We start from the raw sequence: 24,444 nt of genomic DNA on the forward strand, positions 1-24,444 counted from the left end.
TGTGAAAGCGACAAAGTGATAGAAGAGGTTAGAAGATCAACGTGTCCGGCGTTGATCAAGCAGACTCCGAAGAGGGTAGCAGTCACCGTCGCTTAGTCGCCGTTGTTCTGCCGCCAGGTATCACAGTCGATAGGGAAGTAGGTACACCCCTGTTACCTAAAAGCAGGGACTAGTATTCGTACTTTCTTATATTTATACACCTCCCTGTCAAGGCAGGGAGGACACTCCCCGTTCCGTCGTCCATCATGGGCGACAATTATAAAGTCCGATTCGAGGGACTACTACAGTTCCTCGAAAACAAATTTCCAAATATCTACCAACAATACACCGACCCTTGCAAGCCACCGAGGATGGCCTCGTTCGACACGGATAGCCCGGCTTCACCAGGCTGCCCACAACGCCGCATTCCATCCGACATGGAATGCTCCGAAAACGAGTGGGAGTCTTCTTCTTCGCTGACTTCCGACACCGAGGAGGACAACGACGGGTTCAGGCCCGTTGTATCTAAATCGGGGAAGAGGAAGGCGGCGAAGTCGCTGAAGGCTCCGACGCCAGTAAAGAAAATAGTGACGTCACCCGCAGCTGCCGGCGCGGCTGCGCGCGCACCTGCGGGCACACCTGTGTCTGCACCTGTGGGCACATCTGTGTCCGCACCTGCGCCCGCACCTGTTCGCACAGCTGCGGGTACAACAATACCGACCACCGCGTGGAAATCGATGTTGCCTCCGCCGCTCTACATTAGAACAAACAAAAGCTGGAACGATATTTCCAGCTTACTTAATGATAAAAACATAAATTTTACGTCAGCTCGGAACACGGCAGTAGGGATCAAGGTCTCTGCAGCCACTCCAACCGACCACCGTGCATTGACCGCGATGTTACGGAAAAAAATATTGAGTACCACACCTACGCCCTCCCGGAGGAGCGTAGGCTTACGGTAGTAATCAGGGTCTCCCCGCGGAGATACCTGTGAACGTCATCAAAGAGGACCTTCAGTCCCAAAATCTGCCGGTGTTGGAAGTGCATCGCATGCACAGGCCCAACAAAAAACCCTTTGACATGGTACTAGTTCATCTGTCCCTTACCCCGGAAGGTAAGAAAATTTATAATATACCTTCAGTTTGCCGATTGTCGGGCTTGGAAATCGAGCCCCCGAGAAACCGCGGCGCCCCGGGGCAATGCCACCGATGCCAACTATATGGCCATTCGCAGAGGTTCTGCTACGCACGCCCGCGCTGCGTAAAGTGCCTAGGCGACCATGGCACATCCGACTGCAGCAGGGTCGGGCCTACGGAGGAGCCGCCTAGCTGCGTCCTGTGCGGCCAGCAGGGTCATCCCGCGAACTTTCGCGGATGTCCCAAAGCGCCGCACTGGGCGAAAGCTGGGCGGAAACCCAACAAAGCCCAAGAGCCGGCTCCCATCCCTGCTGCTCCTCCTGCAAAAACGCCTGGCATAGGCCTAGCGTTATTAACGAACCGACAGCAACCCAGGCCCCTAAGGCACCCATGGCCCCTCAGGCAACCCAGGCCCCTAAGGCAACACAGGCCCCTCAGGCACCCGCGCACATACCGGCAACCGGCCTCGCAGCTGACTTGCAGTTAGTCTGTGACTTCGCGAGTCTTATAGACCCCGCGGAGGTGCAGACGTTCGCTGCCAAGCTGAGGGCCTCCGATGGCAATTCTCAGGCCCGCATGCTGGCAATGTGCCAGCACGCGGGCATGTTGAGTGCCGTGGGAGCGTTCAAAGCCAATGGCAATTAGTACTTACGATTAGGCGTCCCAGACACCCCTCCTAGACCCTGACAGTAAACATATGACCGACAGTACAGACATAAAAGTCCTCAAGACACACAAGACAACAAGACACAAACACACCGCCTTCGCCGGCGAAGACGAGGTCCCGCTTCTAACACGTCGCTCCGGCGTTCTGCCGTCGGGGGACGTCATGTATTCCAATATCCAAATCATCCTCCACTACAACGACGTCCTAAGCCGAGGTCCGGCCTCTTAGAGGCACCCTTGGGACGGGCGTATCCCTATGTCGGGCCCTTTGGGCCCGAATTAAACGGGTAGGTCCCATCGGGCCGCCCACCCCTCCCGGTGACGCTGTAAAAGCCAATAGGGCTAACAGCTACTGTCAACTCGAAAAAAAAAAAAAAAAAAAATAAAACGGCTGTCATTATAGTTCGATCGTCGCTGTAGTGCACAACTGTCCGTCGTTTCGCCGTTCCGTGTAGAATTTACCGATAGATTAGTAGTAGTAGTATTATTATTACTACTTCTTTTTATTAATAATGGCTCGTACTAAACAAACCGCTCGTAAATCAACCGGTGGTAAGGCACCACGTAAACAGCTAGCCACGAAGGCCGCCCGTAAGAGCGCACCGGCAACCGGAGGAGTGAAGAAGCCTCATCGTTACAGACCCGGTACTGTGGCACTTCGTGAGATCCGTCGCTACCAGAAGAGCACGGAACTTCTCATCCGCAAGCTACCCTTCCAACGTCTAGTACGTGAGATAGCTCAAGATTTCAAGACCGATCTGCGTTTCCAGAGCTCTGCGGTGATGGCTCTGCAGGAGGCTAGCGAGGCGTATCTCGTAGGTCTCTTCGAAGACACGAACCTTTGCGCTATTCACGCTAAACGCGTCACTATTATGCCTAAGGACATCCAGCTAGCAAGAAGGATTCGCGGCGAACGTGCCTAAACGTAGAAGTGTCAATGGTGTTGTTTTTTTATATGTGTATGTACCTAAATAGTTGTGTGTGTGTGTTATTATAATACTGGTATATATATATATATATATACACACACATATATTTATAGTTCATCCTACGTATATAAACATAACAACAACGAATATAAAAAAAAGGCCCTTTTCAGGGCCGCATATATATCTGAATTAATAAAATAACGTTTCATACGACCGATAACGTCTAAACAACAATATTATGCCTATCTATGAACAATAATATATAATTAGTGAACGGAGAAATATTTTATATACCTAATATAAAATTTATTATGTTACGTATTTATTATTAACCACACACAGCACCAGTATTTAGATCAAATAAATCGATAGATATGTATAAGTAGCAATAACAACATATTAATATAATACGCGTGTAAAAAAGTAAAATATTGGACGTAAATGTTACGACGAAAGTAAAGTATAGAAATAATAATAATAGTATTAATAATTACATGAATTCTGGAAACAAGTCGAAACATGTTAGTCCCCCATCGTGTCGTCGGCTTTACTTTGTAGATGGCAGTTCCAACTACTGCGCAGGTGCCTCTCTTCAGTTTCTTTCTAAGAACGATTGTAAATATGTTTTATTTAGTATATGTCTATTTATTTTTTATTCATATTCATATGTATATATATAAAAATATATATTTATATACATATTTATAACAAAAAAATTAAGAGAAACATTACTCTAGAGGCACGACGGACAGTGTGTCGCGGGGTCCGGGGAGGGCGATATAGTACCCCGTCCCTCGCCCCGTACATCCACACCACCACATCGTACGTTTCCCCCCACCAGTAAACTACCGGTATACACTATAAAAGGAACGCATTTGTATCAGACGATTTTACACACGGAACGACACGCGCGCGCAACGCTATCGTTCGGAACGTTCGAAATCGTAAAGAAGTGAAGAAGAAATAATAATAATCGCAACGACGACACATCATCATGACCGGTCGCGGTAAAGGAGGAAAGGGTCTGGGGAAAGGTGGAGCCAAGCGACACAGGAAAGTACTCCGTGATAACATCCAGGGTATCACCAAACCGGCCATACGTCGTCTGGCACGCAGAGGCGGCGTCAAACGTATCTCCGGTCTGATATACGAAGAGACCAGAGGCGTTCTCAAAGTATTCCTAGAGAACGTCATCCGCGACGCCGTCACGTACACCGAGCACGCGAAGAGGAAGACCGTCACAGCCATGGACGTCGTGTACGCCCTGAAGCGACAGGGACGCACCCTATACGGTTTCGGCGGTTAAACGTTCGGCGTGTCTATACGTATATAACCGGCTCCCGACTACGTGATATAAAGCAGAAGAGGAACAACAACAACACCACACCAACACCAACACCAACACCAACACCAACACCAACACCGACACCGACAACATCATCATGACGATATCATCTCATCGTCACGAAGAATAAACTGAAGAAATGTCGTCTTGTCAATATATATACATGTGTGTGTATATATATATATATATATACGTCTCGCGTGTGACTGAGTGCCTGTGCCTGTGCCGATTCTTCTCCGCCCGACTGCCCGACTGGAATAATATTATACGAATATAAATTTTCTCTTCTCGCTTTATATCATGTGTCATCGGAAATATTTTTGTTTTTAAAAAAAGGCCCTTTTCAGGGCCGCATATGTATCCGTTAAAATATATTATTCACAATAGTGAATATCGAATACGAGTTTCAACGACGGAATAATATAAAATGGATGATAGGTATTATAGGTGGTGGTGGTAGGTGGTGCCGAACTCCACCTATCTAGTTGGATTTCAAATTCAACTTACTAAAATCTACTCTCACGACGACAAACACAGTAAACGAACACATTATTAACTCTCATATCATAACACTAATAAATACATATATTTTATTTGTTATTATTATTATTATTATATGAATTTATATTTATCTACTAATCGCCAACTCATACAAGGTATATCTTAAGGGGTATATTATTTAATTATGTAATTACTTAATTAATTATTTGATTATGTTATTATTCTACGAATTTATATACATAATATATATATACACTCGTATATAGGTGCATACTTTTATTATAATTCTTCTCTGAATACAATTCATATTTTTTTCCCTCCGAATATACGTAATATGTATCGATGTATTTATTATGTATATCAAACGGACATCCCACCAATGTACCTATATAAATATTATTATTATTAATTAATTTAACATTTTAAATAAATTGAGGTGATCGATGATACTACCACAACCACACTAACAACAACAACAACTACTACTACTACTACAACCATCGTCATTTCGATAATCGTATCATCATAATATTCATCTTCTATTATACAATCAATTATATAATAAAATTAACGTCCTGTTATTATTATTATCTAATAATAATATTAAAACGACGACGACGACGACGACGACGACCACTACGAAGACGACGATGATGATGCATTCATTCGCCTTTGCTTCTCGCCATACTCTAGCCTCCTAGTGTGTGTTTTACGAGACCAGACTTCGATGCCGCATAAACCGTTCATAAATCATAACAGACGATGATTATGTTATCAGGGTATTGGAGTGATGTCTTCGTTTTCAATTAATCGATATTACATTAGATTATAAGGTATTCTAAATGAGAAAAATAACTTTTAAACGAGACCTTAGGTACGTCCCGAATGATATATCGAATTCAAACGTCTATTAATCTATGCTATCTACGTTTATTATGTAATTCATTGTTGATATTGAGAGTCAGGTTTAAGATTAATCATATCGCATCTTTGAATTTAAATAAACGTATATATTATATTAAATAAAACGTATAAAACGGATGGATGTTAGTGAAAAGTTAGAAGTGTTCGTACGTGAAAATGTTTAGCGACAACGCGGTTCTCCTTACGGTATATTCGACGTTCATGAATCCACTAGCGACCTCTGCGGCGAAACGAGTTCGTATATCTTCTCTCGCTCATTATTACGTATAATAAAAGTCGTCGTCACTCACGCGTCCACTTTCGTGTTCGTATAAAATAAAATAACATTTTTATTTTATTTTCTTTTTGCTTTTCGTTTTGTCTGTCTGTCTGTCAGTCAGTCAGTCTTATTGTTAGTTGTGTTCTGTAAACTGTGTGTGTGTTCTTTTTAAAAGAAGTAAAATGGCAGATACCGCAGTAGCATCCGAAACTCCAGCTCCGGCTACACCGGCGAAGAAACCGAAAGCGGCAGCGGCCGCAGCGGCCGCCGCCGCCGCCGCAGCGGCTGGATCGAAGAAACCTAAGGCTAAACCTACGCATCCTAAAACCGCTGAAATGGTCAACAACGCCATTAAAGAGTTGAAGGAGCGCAGCGGTTCATCGTTACAGGCCATCAAGAAATACATCGCCGCTCAATACAAAGTCGATACAGAGAAATTGGCACCGTTCATAAGAAAATATCTTAAGAGCGCCGTCGAATCCGGTGCCCTGATACAGACAAAGGGAAAGGGTGCTTCTGGTTCTTTCAAATTGGAATCTAAATCATCGGCAGCAAAGAAACCCTCATCGTCGGGAGGTGGCGGTAAGGCCAGCGGCGGTGGTCCCGCCGGAGGCGGTAGGGCTGCAGCATCTTCGGCATCGGCTAAATCTAAGAAAGCCGCCGCCACGGCATCGGCAGTGGCCGCGAAGGGAGGTAAGAAAGGCGGTGCCGTAGCTTCGTCCGCTGCTTCTTCACCATCTAAAGCTAAAGCATCGGCGGCGGCGGCTAGGGATAAGAAAGCGGCCGCAGCCGCAGCCGCGGCTGCCAAAAAGAAGCCAGCTGCTGCTAAGAAAGGTTCCGCATCCGCCAACGCCTCTGCCGCATCCTCAGCGGCAGCGTCTAAGGCCAAAGGAGCAGCATCCAAGGCCAAGAAGAGCGCCAAACCTCCCACTAAGAAACCAAAAGCCCCGAAACCGAAGAAAGCAGCCGCCGGTACCCCGAAATCGAAACCCGCAGCTAAGAAAGCAGCAGCAGCGAAAAAGTAATAATTTTTTTTGTTAATATTACTTTATCTATCGCGTAAATCAGCGACGGCGGCGGCAGCATCGGCACCGTGAGTTTGAGCGTCATCTTCGATTCCGTTCAATGATGATGATGATGATGATGATGATGTTGATACGCGGGACCCGGGGGTTGTTGTTGTTGTTGTTGTTGATATTAGTGTGTTTGTATATTTGAATATCAAAGTCGTCGTATAGAATTACGATAGAATCGAAAATTATTATTATATTGATATAATAATAATAATAACGATCATCATAACAACTTGATTCAATTGGAAATTGTCAAGCCGAATGTACATAGGTTATTAATTATGTTCAGTTTTTGTGTGTGAAACATTCTTAAATATCATCGATATCACACACACACGCCCACGCACACACACACACCGACGGCATCGCACTGTCTCTCCGTGCCCCCATACACTACAGCGTTCGAAGAATCGACGAGAGTGACGTTCATCTTACAAGCACACGTCGCAGATACGAAAGAAAGCAAAAGAAAAATAAATAAAAAGCCCTTTTCAGGGCTAACATATGTTTCATTATGAACCCAATGGTGTGTTCTCGTTTTCCAACTGACAAAGATCGTCTTAAAATAATATACAGATAGATAGATAGATTAGATATGTATAATCAGAAATAATAGTATGTACGAAAATAGCGTACAATTCAATAATAATAATATTATAATCTGAGAATAACGTCAGTATTAAACATACTCATTCGTGTTATAATAAATATGATGATATATTATGAAAAATATTAGTTACATTGCAATAATAATAATAATAATAATAATGAAAACATAATTATAATAATCTCATAACTATCATCATCATCACTATGTAAGCTCCCTATCACTTGCAATATTTTTCTTTACCTCAGTTTAGTTTTGGAAACCCCTCCCCACTCCACGTCTACTTTAGCTCGTTATTCGTCTATATCCCCACCAGTACGTGTAGAAGTATAAAACGATCGAGGCGACCTACAAAATTTTATATATACGTCGACTCTCTGTTCGTCGTGTGTATAATAATAATAGGTGTTTCGTTCGTTCGTTCGTTCGTTCGTTATATTTTTTCGACTAAACCGTTAATAACATTCTATATTACAACAATGTCTGGACGTGGTAAAGGTGGCAAAGTTAAGGGAAAGGCAAAGTCTCGTTCTAACCGTGCGGGTCTACAGTTTCCTGTGGGTCGTATACACAGATTGTTGAGAAAAGGTAACTACGCGGAGCGCGTCGGTGCCGGTGCTCCCGTTTATCTCGCTGCCGTTATGGAATATCTTGCAGCTGAAGTTCTCGAGTTGGCCGGTAACGCTGCCAGAGACAACAAGAAGACCAGAATCATACCTAGACATCTTCAGCTAGCCATAAGGAACGACGAAGAGTTGAACAAGCTTCTATCGGGTGTGACGATAGCTCAGGGAGGTGTACTACCAAACATCCAGGCCGTATTACTGCCAAAGAAAACGGAGAAGAAGGCCTAAATGACAGCCAGCCCCCCTCACATTAACCATCGTCGTCAACATCATCGGACAGCGCACCATCGTGTCATCACTATATACAGACAGATACAGAATCATACAGAGATGTATGAAAAAATAATAACAACAACAACAACAACAACATCTTCATTACTCGCACTAACCGACTCATTCTTCTTGTGAAGTAATAGTGCATGTCAGTATTTTTATATTACTGATAATAGAGAGAGAGTGAGAAGTGTTTCTTATAGGGAATGGGGATGATGTGATGTTTGTTTATTTATTTTATTTTTTTTTTGTATGTATATAGTCATACATCCAAATGATGTTTTAAAAGGCCCTTTTCAGGGCCACAAAATAAATCGTTGTTTAACGTATATGTATTTTATATATATATACGAACAGTTCCAACGATACGAGACGTCGTCAATTATAATAAAATATATATTTATTATCGTTTTACGTATTCATATAATTAAGAAATTGCCTACGCTCAGTATATAATTATATATGACTTTATGAAAAACAAATTAAATAACAAAGAATAATCTACTTTTGTAAGCCGATGATCTGCTTAATGCGATTATTATTATTACTAAATTTAAAATTTAACAAAAAGATCACAAAGCATTTAATAAAACCGAAAACTAATTTGTGTTAATTACATTTTAATTAATAAGAATATATATGTATATAATAAATTAAATAATAATAGGAAACACCGATATTCGCATACTGACTGAACTATTTTTGAGATATTGTTATTATAAAACTTATAACTTACATTGTGTCATTTATATTTTGGCAACATGGTTATTTTTGATATTGTTATTATTTTATTTTTTCATGACTCTCCTACCGCCGACGAAGAAACTAGGAATTCGCCCCCCCCCCCCAACGTATAATTCACTTCGGACCCCATCGTCGAAACCGCTTCCCATTGGTCGGCGGGGACGAGCGTGCTCGATACACACGTATCGGCTTGAACATAAAAATAATAAATAGTAGCAAATTTCTGTGAAATTTTTTGAACACAAGCGTTTTGTACTTCGTACCGCGCGCACTGCTGCAATCACTTCGCATCGATAATTATATCGTAAGATTATTCGGTTGTTGTTGTTGTTGTCGTCGTTATTATAATTGAAGATGCCGCCTAAAACGAGCGGTAAGGCAGCCAAGAAATCCGGCAAAGCCCAAAAGAACATCTCCAAATCAGACAAGAAGAAGAAGAAGCACAAGAGGAAGGAGAGCTACGCTATTTACATCTACAAAGTTCTGAAGCAGGTGCATCCCGACACCGGTATCTCAAGTAAGGCCATGTCTATCATGAACTCCTTCGTGAACGATATATTCGAACGCATCGCCGCCGAAGCATCACGTCTCGCGCACTACAACAAGAGATCCACCATTACATCGAGGGAGGTTCAGACGTCCGTGAGACTGTTGCTGCCCGGCGAGTTGGCCAAGCACGCTGTCAGTGAAGGGACCAAAGCCGTCACTAAGTACACCAGTTCCAAGTGAAATGTTTCGTTATTAAATAACGAAAAAAAAAAAAAAACGTTATAACATCATCATAAAGCAACACTTATAATAATTGTCACCTATCATATAGGAGGTGTATATGTGATTTTATAAGATTATAAAAAAAGGCCCTTTTCAGGGCCACAAAATGATTCCCATAAAATAATAATAATTATTATATTATTATTAATATAAGTTTCAACACATCGAATGATCATCCAGCTCGATATTATTCTTTCAATACATTAAAATATAGTTAGTTGCTTAATATATATCATTATAATATATTGTATCGATTAAAGAACTGATCGTTGACTTACGATATGTATGTATATGATAAAATCTTTATAACTATAATATCAATATGGATACGTAGAAGATATTCTAGAATATAGATATAATTGAATAGAGTAATGAGTTGATCGTGTCGTTTTTAAAAATTCTATATAATTTGTGTATGTGTGTGTGTGTATACTTAAGACGATCAAAATTATTACAAAACGACAACTACTATACTACTCATAATGCTAATTACGAAGACGACGGTGTCGATTTAGTGACTAGAAGCCGAAACCCGAACGCCTCGAACGATCCCCGCCGACCGCCTATGGAGTACGTATATAAGAGCCCGTCGGTTTTAAAACGGCTGTCTCTGTCAGGTGAGTATGACGGGCCATCAGCCCATCATACTAGCATCCGTTTATCTTTCCCCATCAAAAACAATAGAGGAGAACGACCTTCAGTCACTTCTCTCGTTAGGGAACTCGGTCATTCTGGCCGGGGACCTAAATAGTAAGCATCCTCGCTGGAACTCCCGACAATCAAATATTAGAGGACGGGACCTAGACAAGTTAGTAGACAAACTCAACATAGAGGTCACCGCTCCTCTACACCCGACGCGATACCCCTTCCATGACGGCTCACATGACAGACCTGACGTGCTCGACATAGCCCTCTTGAAGAACGTAACACTCCAGTTGCATTCGATAGAGGCGCTATCCGAGCTTGATTCAGACCACAGACCAGTACTAATCCAGCTAGGACCCCCCCAAACCGCGGCAATCCAAACAAAAAATATTACCGATTGGAAGCTGTTGGAACAGCGACTAAAATCAGACTCTTCGCAGCTATCCCAAATCCCTGACACCATAAACTCAGCAGAAGCTGCGAAGACCGCCATGTCCCTATTTACTAAACATATAACTCAAGCGTTAGACAATTCGACGAGACAGATCACGGTGTCCCACAGGGATCGTCGTGAACTGCCTCCCGAGATTAGGGATTTAATTAGAAGAAAAAATGCCGCCACTAGAGCCCATGACACAGCACCGACAGACGATAACCGTAGAACGCTACGTAATCTCCAAAGGCAAGTGAGAGAAGCACTCGCTTCCTTTCGAGAGGACGGCTGGGACAGGAAACTCTCGTCGCTCTCTCCAACGCACCAGGCATTCTGGTCGTTGCAGAGAGCAATGAAGAGCGACACTGCCTCGGTAATGCCTCCTTTGGTTAGACCAAACCGACCACCCGCTTTCGACGACAGAGAGAAGGCCGAATGTCTAGCAGACAGCTTTGAGAGTCAATGCTCCCCTAGCGACCAACCGAGTGACCCGGGTCACATAGATAAAGTCGATGAGTACGTAGCTCAAAGACTTACGCAACCACCGGTAGACGCCGCGCTAAAAGAAACGTCACTTCCGGAAGTGACCGACATCATCCGCGCATTCCACGCTAAAAAGCATCGGGGCCTGATCGCATCACGAATAAGGCCCTGAAAATCCTTCCGCCGCGACTAATTTACCTATTGGTCCTCATCTTCAACGCACTACTGAACGGATGCGCGTTCCCCGACCAATGGAAAGAGGCCATAGTAATAGGTATTCCGAAACCAGGGAAACCGAAAAACTTACCGAGCAGCTACCGGCCGATTAGTCTGCTCAACACTCTCGGAAAAGTCTACGAAAGGATCGTCTTGAATCGGCTCAAACAGGAAGTGGAGAAATTAAAAATCCTCCCCAACCAACAGTTCGGCTTCAGAGCCAAGCACTCCAGCGTCCACCCGGTGCACCGCCTCACGGAGCACATCACCAAGGGTATTATAAGCAGACGTCCCCATAAAACGGGTGCAATCTTCTTCGATGTGGCGAAAGCATTCGACAAAGTCTGGCACAACGGCTTGATTTACAAGCTGTTCAAACTAAAGCTGTCAGACAGGCTCGTTCACATTATTCGAGCCTACTTGTCGAACCGCTCTTTCCGCTATCGAGTGGAGGGCACCCTATCCTCCCCCCGCCCAATAAGAGCAGGAGTCCCTCAGGGCTCCATCCTATCTCCAATTCTTTACTCGTTATACACGAGCGATATCCCGTTCCAAAAGGACCAACACATCTCGCCCTCTTCGCGGATGACACCGCAGTTTATACCTCATCAAGGTCTCTAGATTACATCATCTCTCGACTCCAGAAAGCAGCCAAAACCTTAGGGAAATGGTTTCGCCAATGGAGAATCGAGATTAATCCAGACAAAAGCACTGCAATTATTTTTTCCAGAAATAATCGAGTAGGCATCCCCTCCCGAAAAATTTCCTTGTACGACAGCCCCATTCCTTGGCAGAAAAGGGCCAAATATCTAGGGGTCACTCTGGATAGTTATTTCACTTTCAGACCCCACATTCAGTCAGTTAGAAATAGGGCAGCCTACATCCTAGGTCGCCTATATCCCCTGATCTGCAGTAAAAGTAAACTGTCCCTTAGAAATAAGGTCACACTTTACAAGACCTGCATACTTCCAATCATGTCGTACGCGAGCGCGTGCTTCGCCCACGCCCGTCCCTCAGCCATCAACAAACTGCAAGTGCTGCAAAATAGATTCATGCGCAAAGCCACAGGCGCACCCTGGTACATCAGGAATTCCGACCTCCATAGGGACCTCCGACTTCCTACGGTAGCTGCACACTTCAAGACGATCTCAAAGAGATTTTTCGAGTCCGCGACGGTTCATCCCAACCCACTAGTAGTCAAAGCGTGTGACTACTCCCCGTCACCCAACTCCCCGTTAGGCAAGAGGCGTCCAAAAGACGTTCTCCTAGACCCTGACGACATAACGACAACAGACAACACAGACGCAACGAGCCCCACGACACAAAATCACATTCACACACACCGTCTTCGCCGGCGAAGACGAGGTCCCGTTTCATACACGTCGCTCCGGCGTTCTGCCGTCGGGGGACGTCACGCAATCCAAAATCCAACTCCATCCTCCACAACAACGACGTCCTAAGCCGAGGTCCGGCCTCCTAGAGGCACCCTTGGGACGGGCGTATCCATCATCCGGGCCCTTCGGGCCCGAAGTAAACGGGTAGGTCCCATCGGGCCGCCCACCCCTCCCGGTGACGCTGTAAAAGCCAATAGGGCTAACAGCTTTTGTCAATTCGAAACTAGAGAAAACGGCTGTCATTATAGTTCGATCGTCGCTGTAGTGCACAACTGTCCGTCGTTTCGCCGTTCCGTGTAGAATTTACCGATAGATTAGTAGTAGTAGTATTATTATTACTACTTCTTTTTATTAATAATGGCTCGTACTAAACAAACCGCTCGTAAATCAACCGGTGGTAAGGCACCACGTAAACAGCTAGCCACGAAGGCCGCCCGTAAGAGCGCACCGGCAACCGGAGGAGTGAAGAAGCCTCATCGTTACAGACCCGGTACTGTGGCACTTCGTGAGATCCGTCGCTACCAGAAGAGCACGGAACTTCTCATCCGCAAGCTACCCTTCCAACGTCTAGTACGTGAGATAGCTCAAGATTTCAAGACCGATCTGCGTTTCCAGAGCTCTGCGGTGATGGCTCTGCAGGAGGCTAGCGAGGCGTATCTCGTAGGTCTCTTCGAAGACACGAACCTTTGCGCTATTCACGCTAAACGCGTCACTATTATGCCTAAGGACATCCAGCTAGCAAGAAGGATTCGCGGCGAACGTGCCTAAACGTAGAAGTGTCAATGGTGTTGTTTTTTTATATGTGTATGTACCTAAATAGTTGTGTGTGTGTGTTATTATAATACTGGTATATATATATATATATATACACACACATATATTTATAGTTCATCCTACGTATATAAACATAACAACAACGAATATAAAAAAAAGGCCCTTTTCAGGGCCGCATATATATCTGAATTAATAAAATAACGTTTCATACGACCGATAACGTCTAAACAACAATATTATGCCTATCTATGAACAATAATATATAATTAGTGAACGGAGAAATATTTTATATACCTAATATAAAATTTATTATGTTACGTATTTATTATTAACCACACACAGCACCAGTATTTAGATCAAATAAATCGATAGATATGTATAAGTAGCAATAACAACATATTAATATAATACGCGTGTCAAAAAGTAAAATATTGGACGTAATGTTACGACGAAAGTAAAGTATAGAAATAATAATAATAGTATTAATAATTACATGAATTCTGGAAACAAGTCGAAACATGTTAGTCCCCCATCGTGTCGTCGGCTTTACTTTGTAGATGGCAGTTCCAACTACTGCGCAGGTGCCTCTCTTCAGTTTCTTTCTAAGAACGATTGTAAATATGTTTTATTTAGTATATGTCTATTTATTTTTATTCATATTCATATGTATATATAAAAATATATATTTATATACATATTTATAACAAAAAATTTAAGAGAAACATTACTCTAGAGGCACGACGGACAGTGTGTCGCGGGGTCCGGGGAGGGCGATATAGTACCCCGTCCCTCGCCCCGTACATCCACACCACCACATCGTACGTTTCCCCCCACCAGTAAACTACCGGTATACACTATAAAAGGAACGCATTTGTATCAGACGATTTTACACACGGAACGACACGCGCGCGCAACGCTATCGTTCGGAACGTTCGAAATCGTAAAGAAGTGAAGAAGAAATAATAATAATCGCAACGACGACACATCATCATGACCGGTCGCGGTAAAGGAGGAAAGGGTCTGGGGAAAGGTGGAGCCAAGCGACACAGGAAAGTACTCCGTGATAACATCCAGGGTATCACCAAACCGGCCATACGTCGTCTGGCACGCAGAGGCGGCGTCAAACGTATCTCCGGTCTGATATACGAAGAGACCAGAGGCGTTCTCAAAGTATTCCTAGAGAACGTCATCCGCGACGCCGTCACGTACACCGAGCACGCGAAGAGGAAGACCGTCACAGCCATGGACGTCGTGTACGCCCTGAAGCGACAGGGACGCACCCTATACGGTTTCGGCGGTTAAACGTTCGGCGTGTCTATACGTATATAACCGGCTCCCGACTACGTGATATAAAGCAGAAGAGGAACAACAACAACACCAACACCAACACCAACACCAACACCAACACCGACACCGACAACATCATCATGACGATATCATCTCATCGTCACGAAGAATAAAGTGAAGAAATGTCGTCTTGTCAATATATATACATGTGTATATATATATATATATATATACGTCTCGCGTGTGACTGAGTGCCTGTGCCTGTGCCGATTCTTCTCCGCCCGACTGCCCGACTGGAATAATATTATACGAATATAAATTTTCTCTTCTCGCTTTATATCATGTGTCATCGGAAATATTTTTGTTTTTTAAAAAAAAGGCCCTTTTCAGGGCCGCATATGTATCCGTTAAAATATATTATTCACAATAGTGAATATCGAATACGAGTTTCAACGACGGAATAATATAAAATGGATGATAGGTATTATAGGTGGTGGTGGTGGTGGTAGGTGGTGCCGAACTCCACCTATCTAGTTGGATTTCAAATTCAACTTACTAAAATCTACTCTCACGACGACAAACACAGTAAACGAACACATTATTAACTCTCATATCATAACACTAATAAATACATATATTTTATTATTGTTATTATTATTATTATTATATGAATTTATATTTATCTACTAATCGCCAACTCATACAAGGTATATCTTAAGGGGGTATATTATTTAATTATGTAATTACTTAATTAATTATTTGATTATGTTATTATTCTACGAATTTATATACATAATATATATATACTCGTATATAGGTGCATACTTTTATTATAATTCTTCTCTGAATACAATTCATATTTTTTTATCCCTCCGAATATACGTAATATGTATCGATGTATTTATTATGTATATCAAACGGACATCCCACCAATGTACCTATATAAATATTATTATTATTAATTTAACATTTTAAATAAATTGAGGTGATCGATGATACTACCACAACCACACTAACAACAACAACAACTACTACTACTACTACAACCATCGTCATTTCGATAATCGTATCATCATAATATTCATCTTCTATTATACAATCAATTATATAATAAAATTAACGTCCTGTTATTATTATTATCTAATAATAATATTAAAACGACGACGACGACGACGACGACGACCACTACGAAGACGACGATGATGATGCATTCATTCGCCTTTGCTTCTCGCCATACTCTAGCCTCCTAGTGTGTGTTTACGAGACCAGACTTCGATGCCGCATAAACCGTTCATAAATCATAACAGACGATGATTATGTTATCAGGGTATTGGAGTGATGTCTTCGTTTTCAATTAATCGATATTACATTAGATTATAAGGTATTCTAAATGAGAAAAATAACTTTTAAACGAGACCTTAGGTACGTCCCGAATGATATATCGAATTCAAACGTCTATTAATCTATGCTATCTACGTTTATTATGTAATTCATTGTTGATATTGAGAGTCAGGTTTAAGATTAATCATATCGCATCTTTGAATTTAAATAAACGTATATATTATATTAAATAAAACGTATAAAACGGATGGATGTTAGTGAAAAGTTAGAAGTGTTCGTACGTGAAAATGTTTAGCGACAACGCGGTTCTCCTTACGGTATATTCGACGTTCATGAATCCACTAGCGACCTCTGCGGCGAAACGAGTTCGTATATCTTCTCTCGCTCATTATTACGTATAATAAAAGTCGTCGTCACTCACGCGTCCACTTTCGTGTTCGTATAAAATAAAATAACATTTTTATTTTATTTTCTTTTTGCTTTTCGTTTTGTCTGTCTGTCTGTCAGTCAGTCTTATTGTTAGTTGTGTTCTGTAAACTGTGTGTGTGTTCTTTTTAAAAAGAAGTAAAATGGCAGATACCGCAGTAGCATCCGAAACTCCAGCTCCGGCTACACCGGCGAAGAAACCGAAAGCGGCAGCGGCCGCAGCGGCCGCCGCCGCCGCCGCAGCGGCTGGATCGAAGAAACCTAAGGCTAAACCTACGCATCCTAAAACCGCTGAAATGGTCAACAACGCCATTAAAGAGTTGAAGGAGCGCAGCGGTTCATCGTTACAGGCCATCAAGAAATACATCGCCGCTCAATACAAAGTCGATACAGAGAAATTGGCACCGTTCATAAGAAAATATCTTAAGAGCGCCGTCGAATCCGGTGCCCTGATACAGACAAAGGGAAAGGGTGCTTCTGGTTCTTTCAAATTGGAATCTAAATCATCGGCAGCAAAGAAACCCTCATCGTCGGGAGGTGGCGGTAAGGCCAGCGGCGGTGGTCCCGCCGGAGGCGGTAGGGCTGCAGCATCTTCGGCATCGGCTAAATCTAAGAAAGCCGCCGCCACGGCATCGGCAGTGGCCGCGAAGGGAGGTAAGAAAGGCGGTGCCGTAGCTTCGTCCGCTGCTTCTTCACCATCTAAAGCTAAAGCATCGGCGGCGGCGGCTAGGGATAAGAAAGCGGCCGCAGCCGCAGCCGCGGCTGCCAAAAAGAAGCCAGCTGCTGCTAAGAAAGGTTCCGCATCCGCCAACGCCTCTGCCGCATCCTCAGCGGCAGCGTCTAAGGCCAAAGGAGCAGCATCCAAGGCCAAGAAGAGCGCCAAACCTCCCACTAAGAAACCAAAAGCCCCGAAACCGAAGAAAGCAGCCGCCGGTACCCCGAAATCGAAACCCGCAGCTAAGAAAGCAGCAGCAGCGAAAAAGTAATAATTTTTTTTGTTAATATTACTTTATCTATCGCGTAAATCAGCGACGGCGGCGGCAGCATCGGCACCGTGAGTTTGAGCGTCATCTTCGATTCCGTTCAATGATGATGATGATGATGATGATGATGTTGATACGCGGGACCCGGGGGTTGTTGTTGTTGTTGTTGTTGATATTAGTGTGTTTGTATATTTGAATATCAAAGTCGTCGTATAGAATTACGATAGAATCGAAAATTATTATTATATTGATATAATAATAATAATAATAATAATAACGATCATCATAACAACTTGATTCAATTGGAAATTGTCAAGCCGAATGTACATAGGTAATTAATTATGTTCAGTTTTTGTGTGTGAAACATTCTTAAATATCATCGATATCACACACACACGCCCACGCACACACACACACCGACGGCATCGCACTGTCTCTCCGTGCCCCCATACACTACAGCGTTCGAAGAATCGACGAGAGTGACGTTCATCTTACAAGCACACGTCGCAGATACGAAAGAAAGCAAAAGAAAAATAAATAAAAAGCCCTTTTCAGGGCTAACATATGTTTCATTATGAACCCAATGGTGTGTTCTCGTTTTCCAACTGACAAAGATCGTCTTAAAATAATATACAGATAGATAGATAGATTAGATATGTATAATCAGAAATAATAGTATGTACGAAAATAGCGTACAATTCAATAATAATAATTTATAATCTGAGAATAACGTCAGTATTAAACATACTCATTCGTGTTATAATAAATATGATGATATATTATGAAAAATATTAGTTACATTGCAATAATAATAATAATAATAATAATGAAAACATAATTATAATAATCTCATAACTATCATCATCATCACTATGTAAGCTCCCTATCACTTGCAATATTTTTCTTTTACCTCAGTTTAGTTTTGGAAACCCCTCCCCACTCCACGTCTACTTTAGCTCGTTATTCGTCTATATCCCCACCAGTACGTGTAGAAGTATAAAACGATCGAGGCGACCTACAAAATTTTTATATATACGTCGACTCTCTGTTCGTCGTGTGTATAATAATAATAGGTGTTTCGTTCGTTCGTTCGTTCGTTCGTTATATTTTTTCGACTAAACCGTTAATAACATTCTATATTAACAACAATGTCTGGACGTGGTAAAGGTGGCAAAGTTAAGGGAAAGGCAAAGTCTCGTTCTAACCGTGCGGGTCTACAGTTTCCTGTGGGTCGTATACACAGATTGTTGAGAAAAGGTAACTACGCGGAGCGCGTCGGTGCCGGTGCTCCCGTTTATCTCGCTGCCGTTATGGAATATCTTGCAGCTGAAGTTCTCGAGTTGGCCGGTAACGCTGCCAGAGACAACAAGAAGACCAGAATCATACCTAGACATCTTCAGCTAGCCATAAGGAACGACGAAGAGTTGAACAAGCTTCTATCGGGTGTGACGATAGCTCAGGGAGGTGTACTACCAAACATCCAGGCCGTATTACTGCCAAGAAAACGGAGAAGAAGGCCTAAATGACAGCCAGCCCCCCTCACATTAACCATCGTCGTCAACATCATCGGACAGCGCACCATCGTGTCATCACTATATACAGACAGATACAGAATCATACAGAGATGTATGAAAAAATAATAACAACAACAACAACAACAACATCTTCATTACTCGCACTAACCGACTCATTCTTCTTGTGAAGTAATAGTGCATGTCAGTATTTTTATATTACTGATAATATAGAGAGAGAGTGAGAAGTGTTTCTTATAGGGAATGGGGATGATGTGATGTTTGTTTATTTATTTTATTTTTTTTTTGTATGTATATAGTCATACATCCAAATGATGTTTTAAAAGGCCCTTTTCAGGGCCACAAAATAAATCGTTGTTTAACGTATATGTATTTTATATATATATACGAACAGTTCCAACGATACGAGACGTCGTCAATTATAATAAAATATATATTTATTATCGTTTTACGTATTCATATAATTAAGAAATTGCCTACGCTCAGTATATAATTATATATGACTTTATGAAAAACAAATTAAATAACAAAGAATAATCTACTTTTGTAAGCCGATGATCTGCTTAATGCGATTATTATTATTACTAAATTTAAAATTTAACAAAAAGATCACAAAGCATTTAATAAAACCGAAAACTAATTTGTGTTAATTACATTTTAATTAATAAGAATATATATGTATATAATAAATTAAATAATAATAGGAAACACCGATATTCGCATACTGACTGAACTATTTTTGAGATATTGTTATTATAAAACTTATAACTTACATTGTGTCATTTATATTTTGGCAACATGGTTATTTTTGATATTGTTATTATTTTATTTTTTCATGACTCTCCTACCGCCGACGAAGAAACTAGGAATTCGCCCCCCCCCCCCCCAACGTATAATTCACTTCGGACCCCATCGTCGAAACCGCTTCCCATTGGTCGGCGGGGACGAGCGTGCTCGATACACACGTATCGGCTTGAACATAAAAATAATAAATAGTAGCAAATTTCTGTGAAATTTTTTGAACACAAGCGTCTTGTACTTCGTACCGCGCGCACTGCTGGAATCACTTCGCATCGATAATTATATCGTAAGATTATTCGGTTGTTGTTGTTGTTGTCGTCGTTATTATAATTGAAGATGCCGCCTAAAACGAGCGGTAAGGCAGCCAAGAAATCCGGCAAAGCCCAAAAGAACATCTCCAAATCGGACAAGAAGAAGAAGAAGCACAAGAGGAAGGAGAGCTACGCTATTTACATCTACAAAGTTCTGAAGCAGGTGCATCCCGACACCGGTATCTCAAGTAAGGCCATGTCTATCATGAACTCCTTCGTGAACGATATATTCGAACGCATCGCCGCCGAAGCATCACGTCTCGCGCACTACAACAAGAGATCCACCATTACATCGAGGGAGGTTCAGACGTCCGTGAGACTGTTGCTGCCCGGCGAGTTGGCCAAGCACGCCGTCAGTGAAGGGACCAAAGCCGTCACTAAGTACACCAGTTCCAAGTGAAATGTTTCGTTATTAAATAACGAAAAAAAAAAAACGTTATAACATCATCATAAAGCAACACTTATAATAATTATCACCTATCATATAGGTGTATATGTGATTTTATAAGATTATAAAAAAAGGCCCTTTTCAGGGCCACAAAATGATTCCCATAAAATAATAATAATAATTATATTATTATTAATATAAGTTTCAACACATCGAATGATCATCCAGCTCGATATTATTCTTTCAATACATTAAAATATAGTTAGTTGCTTAATATATATCATTATAATATATTGTATCGATTAAAGAACTGATCATTGACTTACGATATGTATGTATATGATAAAATCTTTATAACTATAATATCAATATGGATACGTAGAAGATATTCTAGAATGTAGATATAATTGAATAGAGTAATGAGTTGATCGTGTCGTTTTTAAAAATTCTATATAATTTGTGTATATATATATATATACTTAAGATATATATATATATAAATATACTTAAGACGATCAAAATTATTACAAAACGACAACTACTATACTACTCATAATGCTAATTACGAAGACGACGGTGTCGATTTAGTGACTAGAAGCCGAAACCCGAACGCCTCGAACGATCCCCGCCGACCGCCTCCGGAGTACGTATATAAGAGCCCGTCGGTTTTAAAACGGCTGTCATTATAGTTCGATCGTCGCTGTAGTGCACAACTGTCCGTCGTTTCGCCGTTCCGTGTAGAATTTACCGATAGATTAGTAGTAGTAGTATTATTATTACTACTTCTTTTTATTAATAATGGCTCGTACTAAACAAACCGCTCGTAAATCAACCGGTGGTAAGGCACCACGTAAACAGCTAGCCACGAAGGCCGCCCGTAAGAGCGCACCGGCAACCGGAGGAGTGAAGAAGCCTCATCGTTACAGACCCGGTACTGTGGCACTTCGTGAGATCCGTCGCTACCAGAAGAGCACGGAACTTCTCATCCGCAAGCTACCCTTCCAACGTCTAGTACGTGAGATAGCTCAAGATTTCAAGACCGATCTGCGTTTCCAGAGCTCTGCGGTGATGGCTCTGCAGGAGGCTAGCGAGGCGTATCTCGTAGGTCTCTTCGAAGACACGAACCTTTGCGCTATTCACGCTAAACGCGTCACTATTATGCCTAAGGACATCCAGCTAGCAAGAAGGATTCGCGGCGAACGTGCCTAAACGTAGAAGTGTCAATGGTGTTGTTTTTTTTTTTTATATGTGTATGTACCTAGATAGTTGTGTGTGTGTGTGTTGTTATAATACTGGAAATTGAATTGAAATTGAAAAACACACACACATATATTCAAAGTTCATCATACGTATATAAACAACACAACAACGAATATAAAAAAAGGCCCTTTTCAGGGCCGCATATATATCTGAATTAATAAAATAACGTTTCATACGACCGATAACGTCTAAACAACAATATTATGCCTATCTATGAACAATAATAATATATAATTATTGAACGGAGAAATATTTTATATACTTAATATAAAATTTATTATGTTACGTATTTATTATTAACCACACAGAGCGCCAGTATTTAGATCAAATAAATCGATAGATATGTATAAGTAGCAATAACAACATATTAATATAATACGCGTGTAAAAAAGTAAAATATTGGACGTAATGTTACGACGAAAGTAAAGTATAGAAATAATAATAATAGTATTAATAATTACATGAATTCTGGAAACAAGTCGAAACATGTTAGTCCCCCATCGTGTCGTCGGCTTTACTTTGTAGATGGCACTTCCAACTACTGCGCAGGTGCCTCTCTTCAGTTTCTTTCTAAGAACGATTGTAAATATGTTTTATTATGTATATGTCTATTTATTTTTTATTCATATTCATATGTATATATAAAAAAAAAAATATATATATATATATATTTATAACAAAAAATTTAAGAGAAACATTACTCTAGAGGCACGACGGACAGTGTGTCGCGGGGTCCGGGGAGGGCGATATAGTACCCCGTCCCTCGCCCCGTACATCCACACCACCACATCGTACGTTTCCCCCCACCAGTAAACTACCGGTATACACTATAAAAGGAACGCATTTGTATCAGACGATTTTTCCTCAGATAGAACTGGTGCGAGACTTCGTAGTTAAGCACCAGATAGATATACTTTTAGTGCAAGAGTCCTTCTTGAAACCGTGTAAAAGAAACCCACAGATTGGGAACTATAACATCATTAGGAACGACCGCCTCTCCGCCGGAGGAGGTACAGTTATATATTACAGAAGGGCTCTTCACTGCATACCCCTTGACCCTCCCCAGCTACAAAACATAGAAGCATCAATCTGTCAGGTGAGTATGACGGGCCATCAGCCCATCATACTAGCATCCGTTTATCTTTCCCCATCAAAAACAATAGAGGAGAACGACCTTCAGTCACTTCTCTCGCTAGGGAACTCGGTCATTCTGGCCGGGGACCTAAATAGTAAGCATCCTCGATGGAACTCCCGACAATCAAATATTAGAGGACGGGACCTAGACAAGTTAGTAGACAAACTCAACATAGAGGTCACCGCTCCTCTACACCCGACGCGATACCCCTTCCATGACGGCTCACATGACAGACCTGACGTGCTCGACATAGCCCTCTTGAAGAACGTAACACTCCAGTTGCATTCGATAGAGGCGCTATCCGAGCTTGATTCAGACCACAGACCAGTACTAATCCAGCTAGGACCCCCCCAAACCGCGGCAATCCAAACAAAAAATATTACCGATTGGAAGCTGTTGGAACAGCGACTAAAATCAGACTCTTCGCAGCTATCCCAAATCCCTGACACCATAGACTCAGCAGAAGCTGCGAAGACCGCCATGTCCCTATTTACTAAACATATAACTCAAGCGTTAGACAATTCGACGAGACAGATCACGGTGTCCCACAGGGATCGTCGTGAACTGCCTCCCGAGATTAGGGATTTAATTAGAAGAAAAAATGCCGCCACTAGAGCCCATGACACAGCACCGACAGACGATAACCGTAGAACGCTACGTAATCTCCAAAGGCAAGTGAGAGAAGCACTCGCTTCCTTTCGAGAGGACGGCTGGGACAGGAAACTCTCGTCGCTCTCTCCAACGCACCAGGCATTCTGGTCGTTGCAGAGAGCAATGAAGCGACACTGTCTCGGTAATGCCTCCTTTGGTTAGACCAAACCGACCACCCGCCTTCGACGACAGAGAGAGGCCGAATGTCTAGCAGACAGTTTTGAGAGTCAATGCTCCCCTAGCGACCAACCGAGTGACCCGGGTCACATAGATAAAGTCGATGAGTACGTAGCTCAAAGACTTACGCAACCACCGGTAGACGCCGCGCTAAAAGAAACGTCACTTCCGGAAGTGACCGACATCATCCGCGCATTCCACGCTAAAAAAGCATCGGGGCCTGATCGCATCACGAATAAGGCCCTGAAAATCCTTCCGCCGCGACTAATTTACCTATTGGTCCTCATCTTCAACGCACTACTGAACGGATGCGCGTTCCCCGACCAATGGAAAGAGGCCATAGTAATAGGTATTCCGAAACCAGGGAACCGAAA

General features: G+C 42.1%; 11 protein-coding genes across 11 annotated transcripts; all 11 read left to right on the forward strand.

Moving 5' to 3' along the window:
- The first annotated feature begins 2,197 nt into the window (after positions 1-2,197).
- LOC133320463 (histone H3) lies at positions 2,198-2,926 on the forward strand. The gene has a single exon (XM_061529033.1). The coding sequence runs from the start codon at positions 2,294-2,296 to the stop codon at positions 2,702-2,704; it is 411 nt and encodes a 136-aa protein (XP_061385017.1). The 5' UTR covers positions 2,198-2,293; the 3' UTR covers positions 2,705-2,926.
- A 670-nt stretch (positions 2,927-3,596) lies between these two features.
- Positions 3,597-4,220, forward strand: LOC133320490 (histone H4). Its single transcript, XM_061529072.1, has one exon. The coding sequence runs from the start codon at positions 3,705-3,707 to the stop codon at positions 4,014-4,016; it is 312 nt and encodes a 103-aa protein (XP_061385056.1). The 5' UTR covers positions 3,597-3,704; the 3' UTR covers positions 4,017-4,220.
- A 1,695-nt stretch (positions 4,221-5,915) lies between these two features.
- Positions 5,916-7,014, forward strand: LOC133320482 (histone H1B-like). Its single transcript, XM_061529064.1, has one exon. It carries the CDS (start codon positions 5,922-5,924, stop codon positions 6,762-6,764), a length of 843 nt encoding a protein of 280 aa, XP_061385048.1. The 5' UTR covers positions 5,916-5,921; the 3' UTR covers positions 6,765-7,014.
- Positions 7,015-7,898: 884 nt separating this feature from the next.
- Positions 7,899-8,808, forward strand: LOC133320487 (histone H2A). Its single transcript, XM_061529069.1, has one exon. It carries the CDS (start codon positions 7,899-7,901, stop codon positions 8,271-8,273), a length of 375 nt encoding a protein of 124 aa, XP_061385053.1. The 3' UTR covers positions 8,274-8,808.
- Positions 8,809-9,346: 538 nt separating this feature from the next.
- Positions 9,347-9,836, forward strand: LOC133320488 (histone H2B). Its single transcript, XM_061529070.1, has one exon. It carries the CDS (start codon positions 9,417-9,419, stop codon positions 9,789-9,791), a length of 375 nt encoding a protein of 124 aa, XP_061385054.1. The 5' UTR covers positions 9,347-9,416; the 3' UTR covers positions 9,792-9,836.
- A 3,428-nt stretch (positions 9,837-13,264) lies between these two features.
- On the forward strand, positions 13,265-14,050 carry LOC133320483 (histone H3). Its single transcript, XM_061529065.1, has one exon. It carries the CDS (start codon positions 13,362-13,364, stop codon positions 13,770-13,772), a length of 411 nt encoding a protein of 136 aa, XP_061385049.1. The 5' UTR covers positions 13,265-13,361; the 3' UTR covers positions 13,773-14,050.
- A 620-nt stretch (positions 14,051-14,670) lies between these two features.
- LOC133320489 (histone H4) lies at positions 14,671-15,679 on the forward strand. Its single transcript, XM_061529071.1, has one exon. The coding sequence runs from the start codon at positions 14,769-14,771 to the stop codon at positions 15,078-15,080; it is 312 nt and encodes a 103-aa protein (XP_061385055.1). The 5' UTR covers positions 14,671-14,768; the 3' UTR covers positions 15,081-15,679.
- Positions 15,680-16,965: 1,286 nt separating this feature from the next.
- On the forward strand, positions 16,966-18,381 carry LOC133320481 (histone H1B-like). The gene has a single exon (XM_061529063.1). It carries the CDS (start codon positions 16,976-16,978, stop codon positions 17,816-17,818), a length of 843 nt encoding a protein of 280 aa, XP_061385047.1. The 5' UTR covers positions 16,966-16,975; the 3' UTR covers positions 17,819-18,381.
- Positions 18,382-18,879: 498 nt separating this feature from the next.
- LOC133320485 (histone H2A-like) lies at positions 18,880-19,876 on the forward strand. Its single transcript, XM_061529067.1, has one exon. The coding sequence runs from the start codon at positions 18,964-18,966 to the stop codon at positions 19,339-19,341; it is 378 nt and encodes a 125-aa protein (XP_061385051.1). The 5' UTR covers positions 18,880-18,963; the 3' UTR covers positions 19,342-19,876.
- A 477-nt stretch (positions 19,877-20,353) lies between these two features.
- Positions 20,354-21,052, forward strand: LOC133320486 (histone H2B). Its single transcript, XM_061529068.1, has one exon. It carries the CDS (start codon positions 20,485-20,487, stop codon positions 20,857-20,859), a length of 375 nt encoding a protein of 124 aa, XP_061385052.1. The 5' UTR covers positions 20,354-20,484; the 3' UTR covers positions 20,860-21,052.
- Positions 21,053-21,489: 437 nt separating this feature from the next.
- LOC133320484 (histone H3) lies at positions 21,490-22,207 on the forward strand. Its single transcript, XM_061529066.1, has one exon. It carries the CDS (start codon positions 21,646-21,648, stop codon positions 22,054-22,056), a length of 411 nt encoding a protein of 136 aa, XP_061385050.1. The 5' UTR covers positions 21,490-21,645; the 3' UTR covers positions 22,057-22,207.
- The last annotated feature ends 2,237 nt before the right edge of the window (positions 22,208-24,444 follow it).

Source organism: Danaus plexippus (genome assembly GCF_018135715.1).
Source record: "Danaus plexippus chromosome 29 unlocalized genomic scaffold, MEX_DaPlex mxdp_36, whole genome shotgun sequence".
NCBI classification, from domain to species: domain Eukaryota; kingdom Metazoa; phylum Arthropoda; class Insecta; order Lepidoptera; family Nymphalidae; genus Danaus; species Danaus plexippus.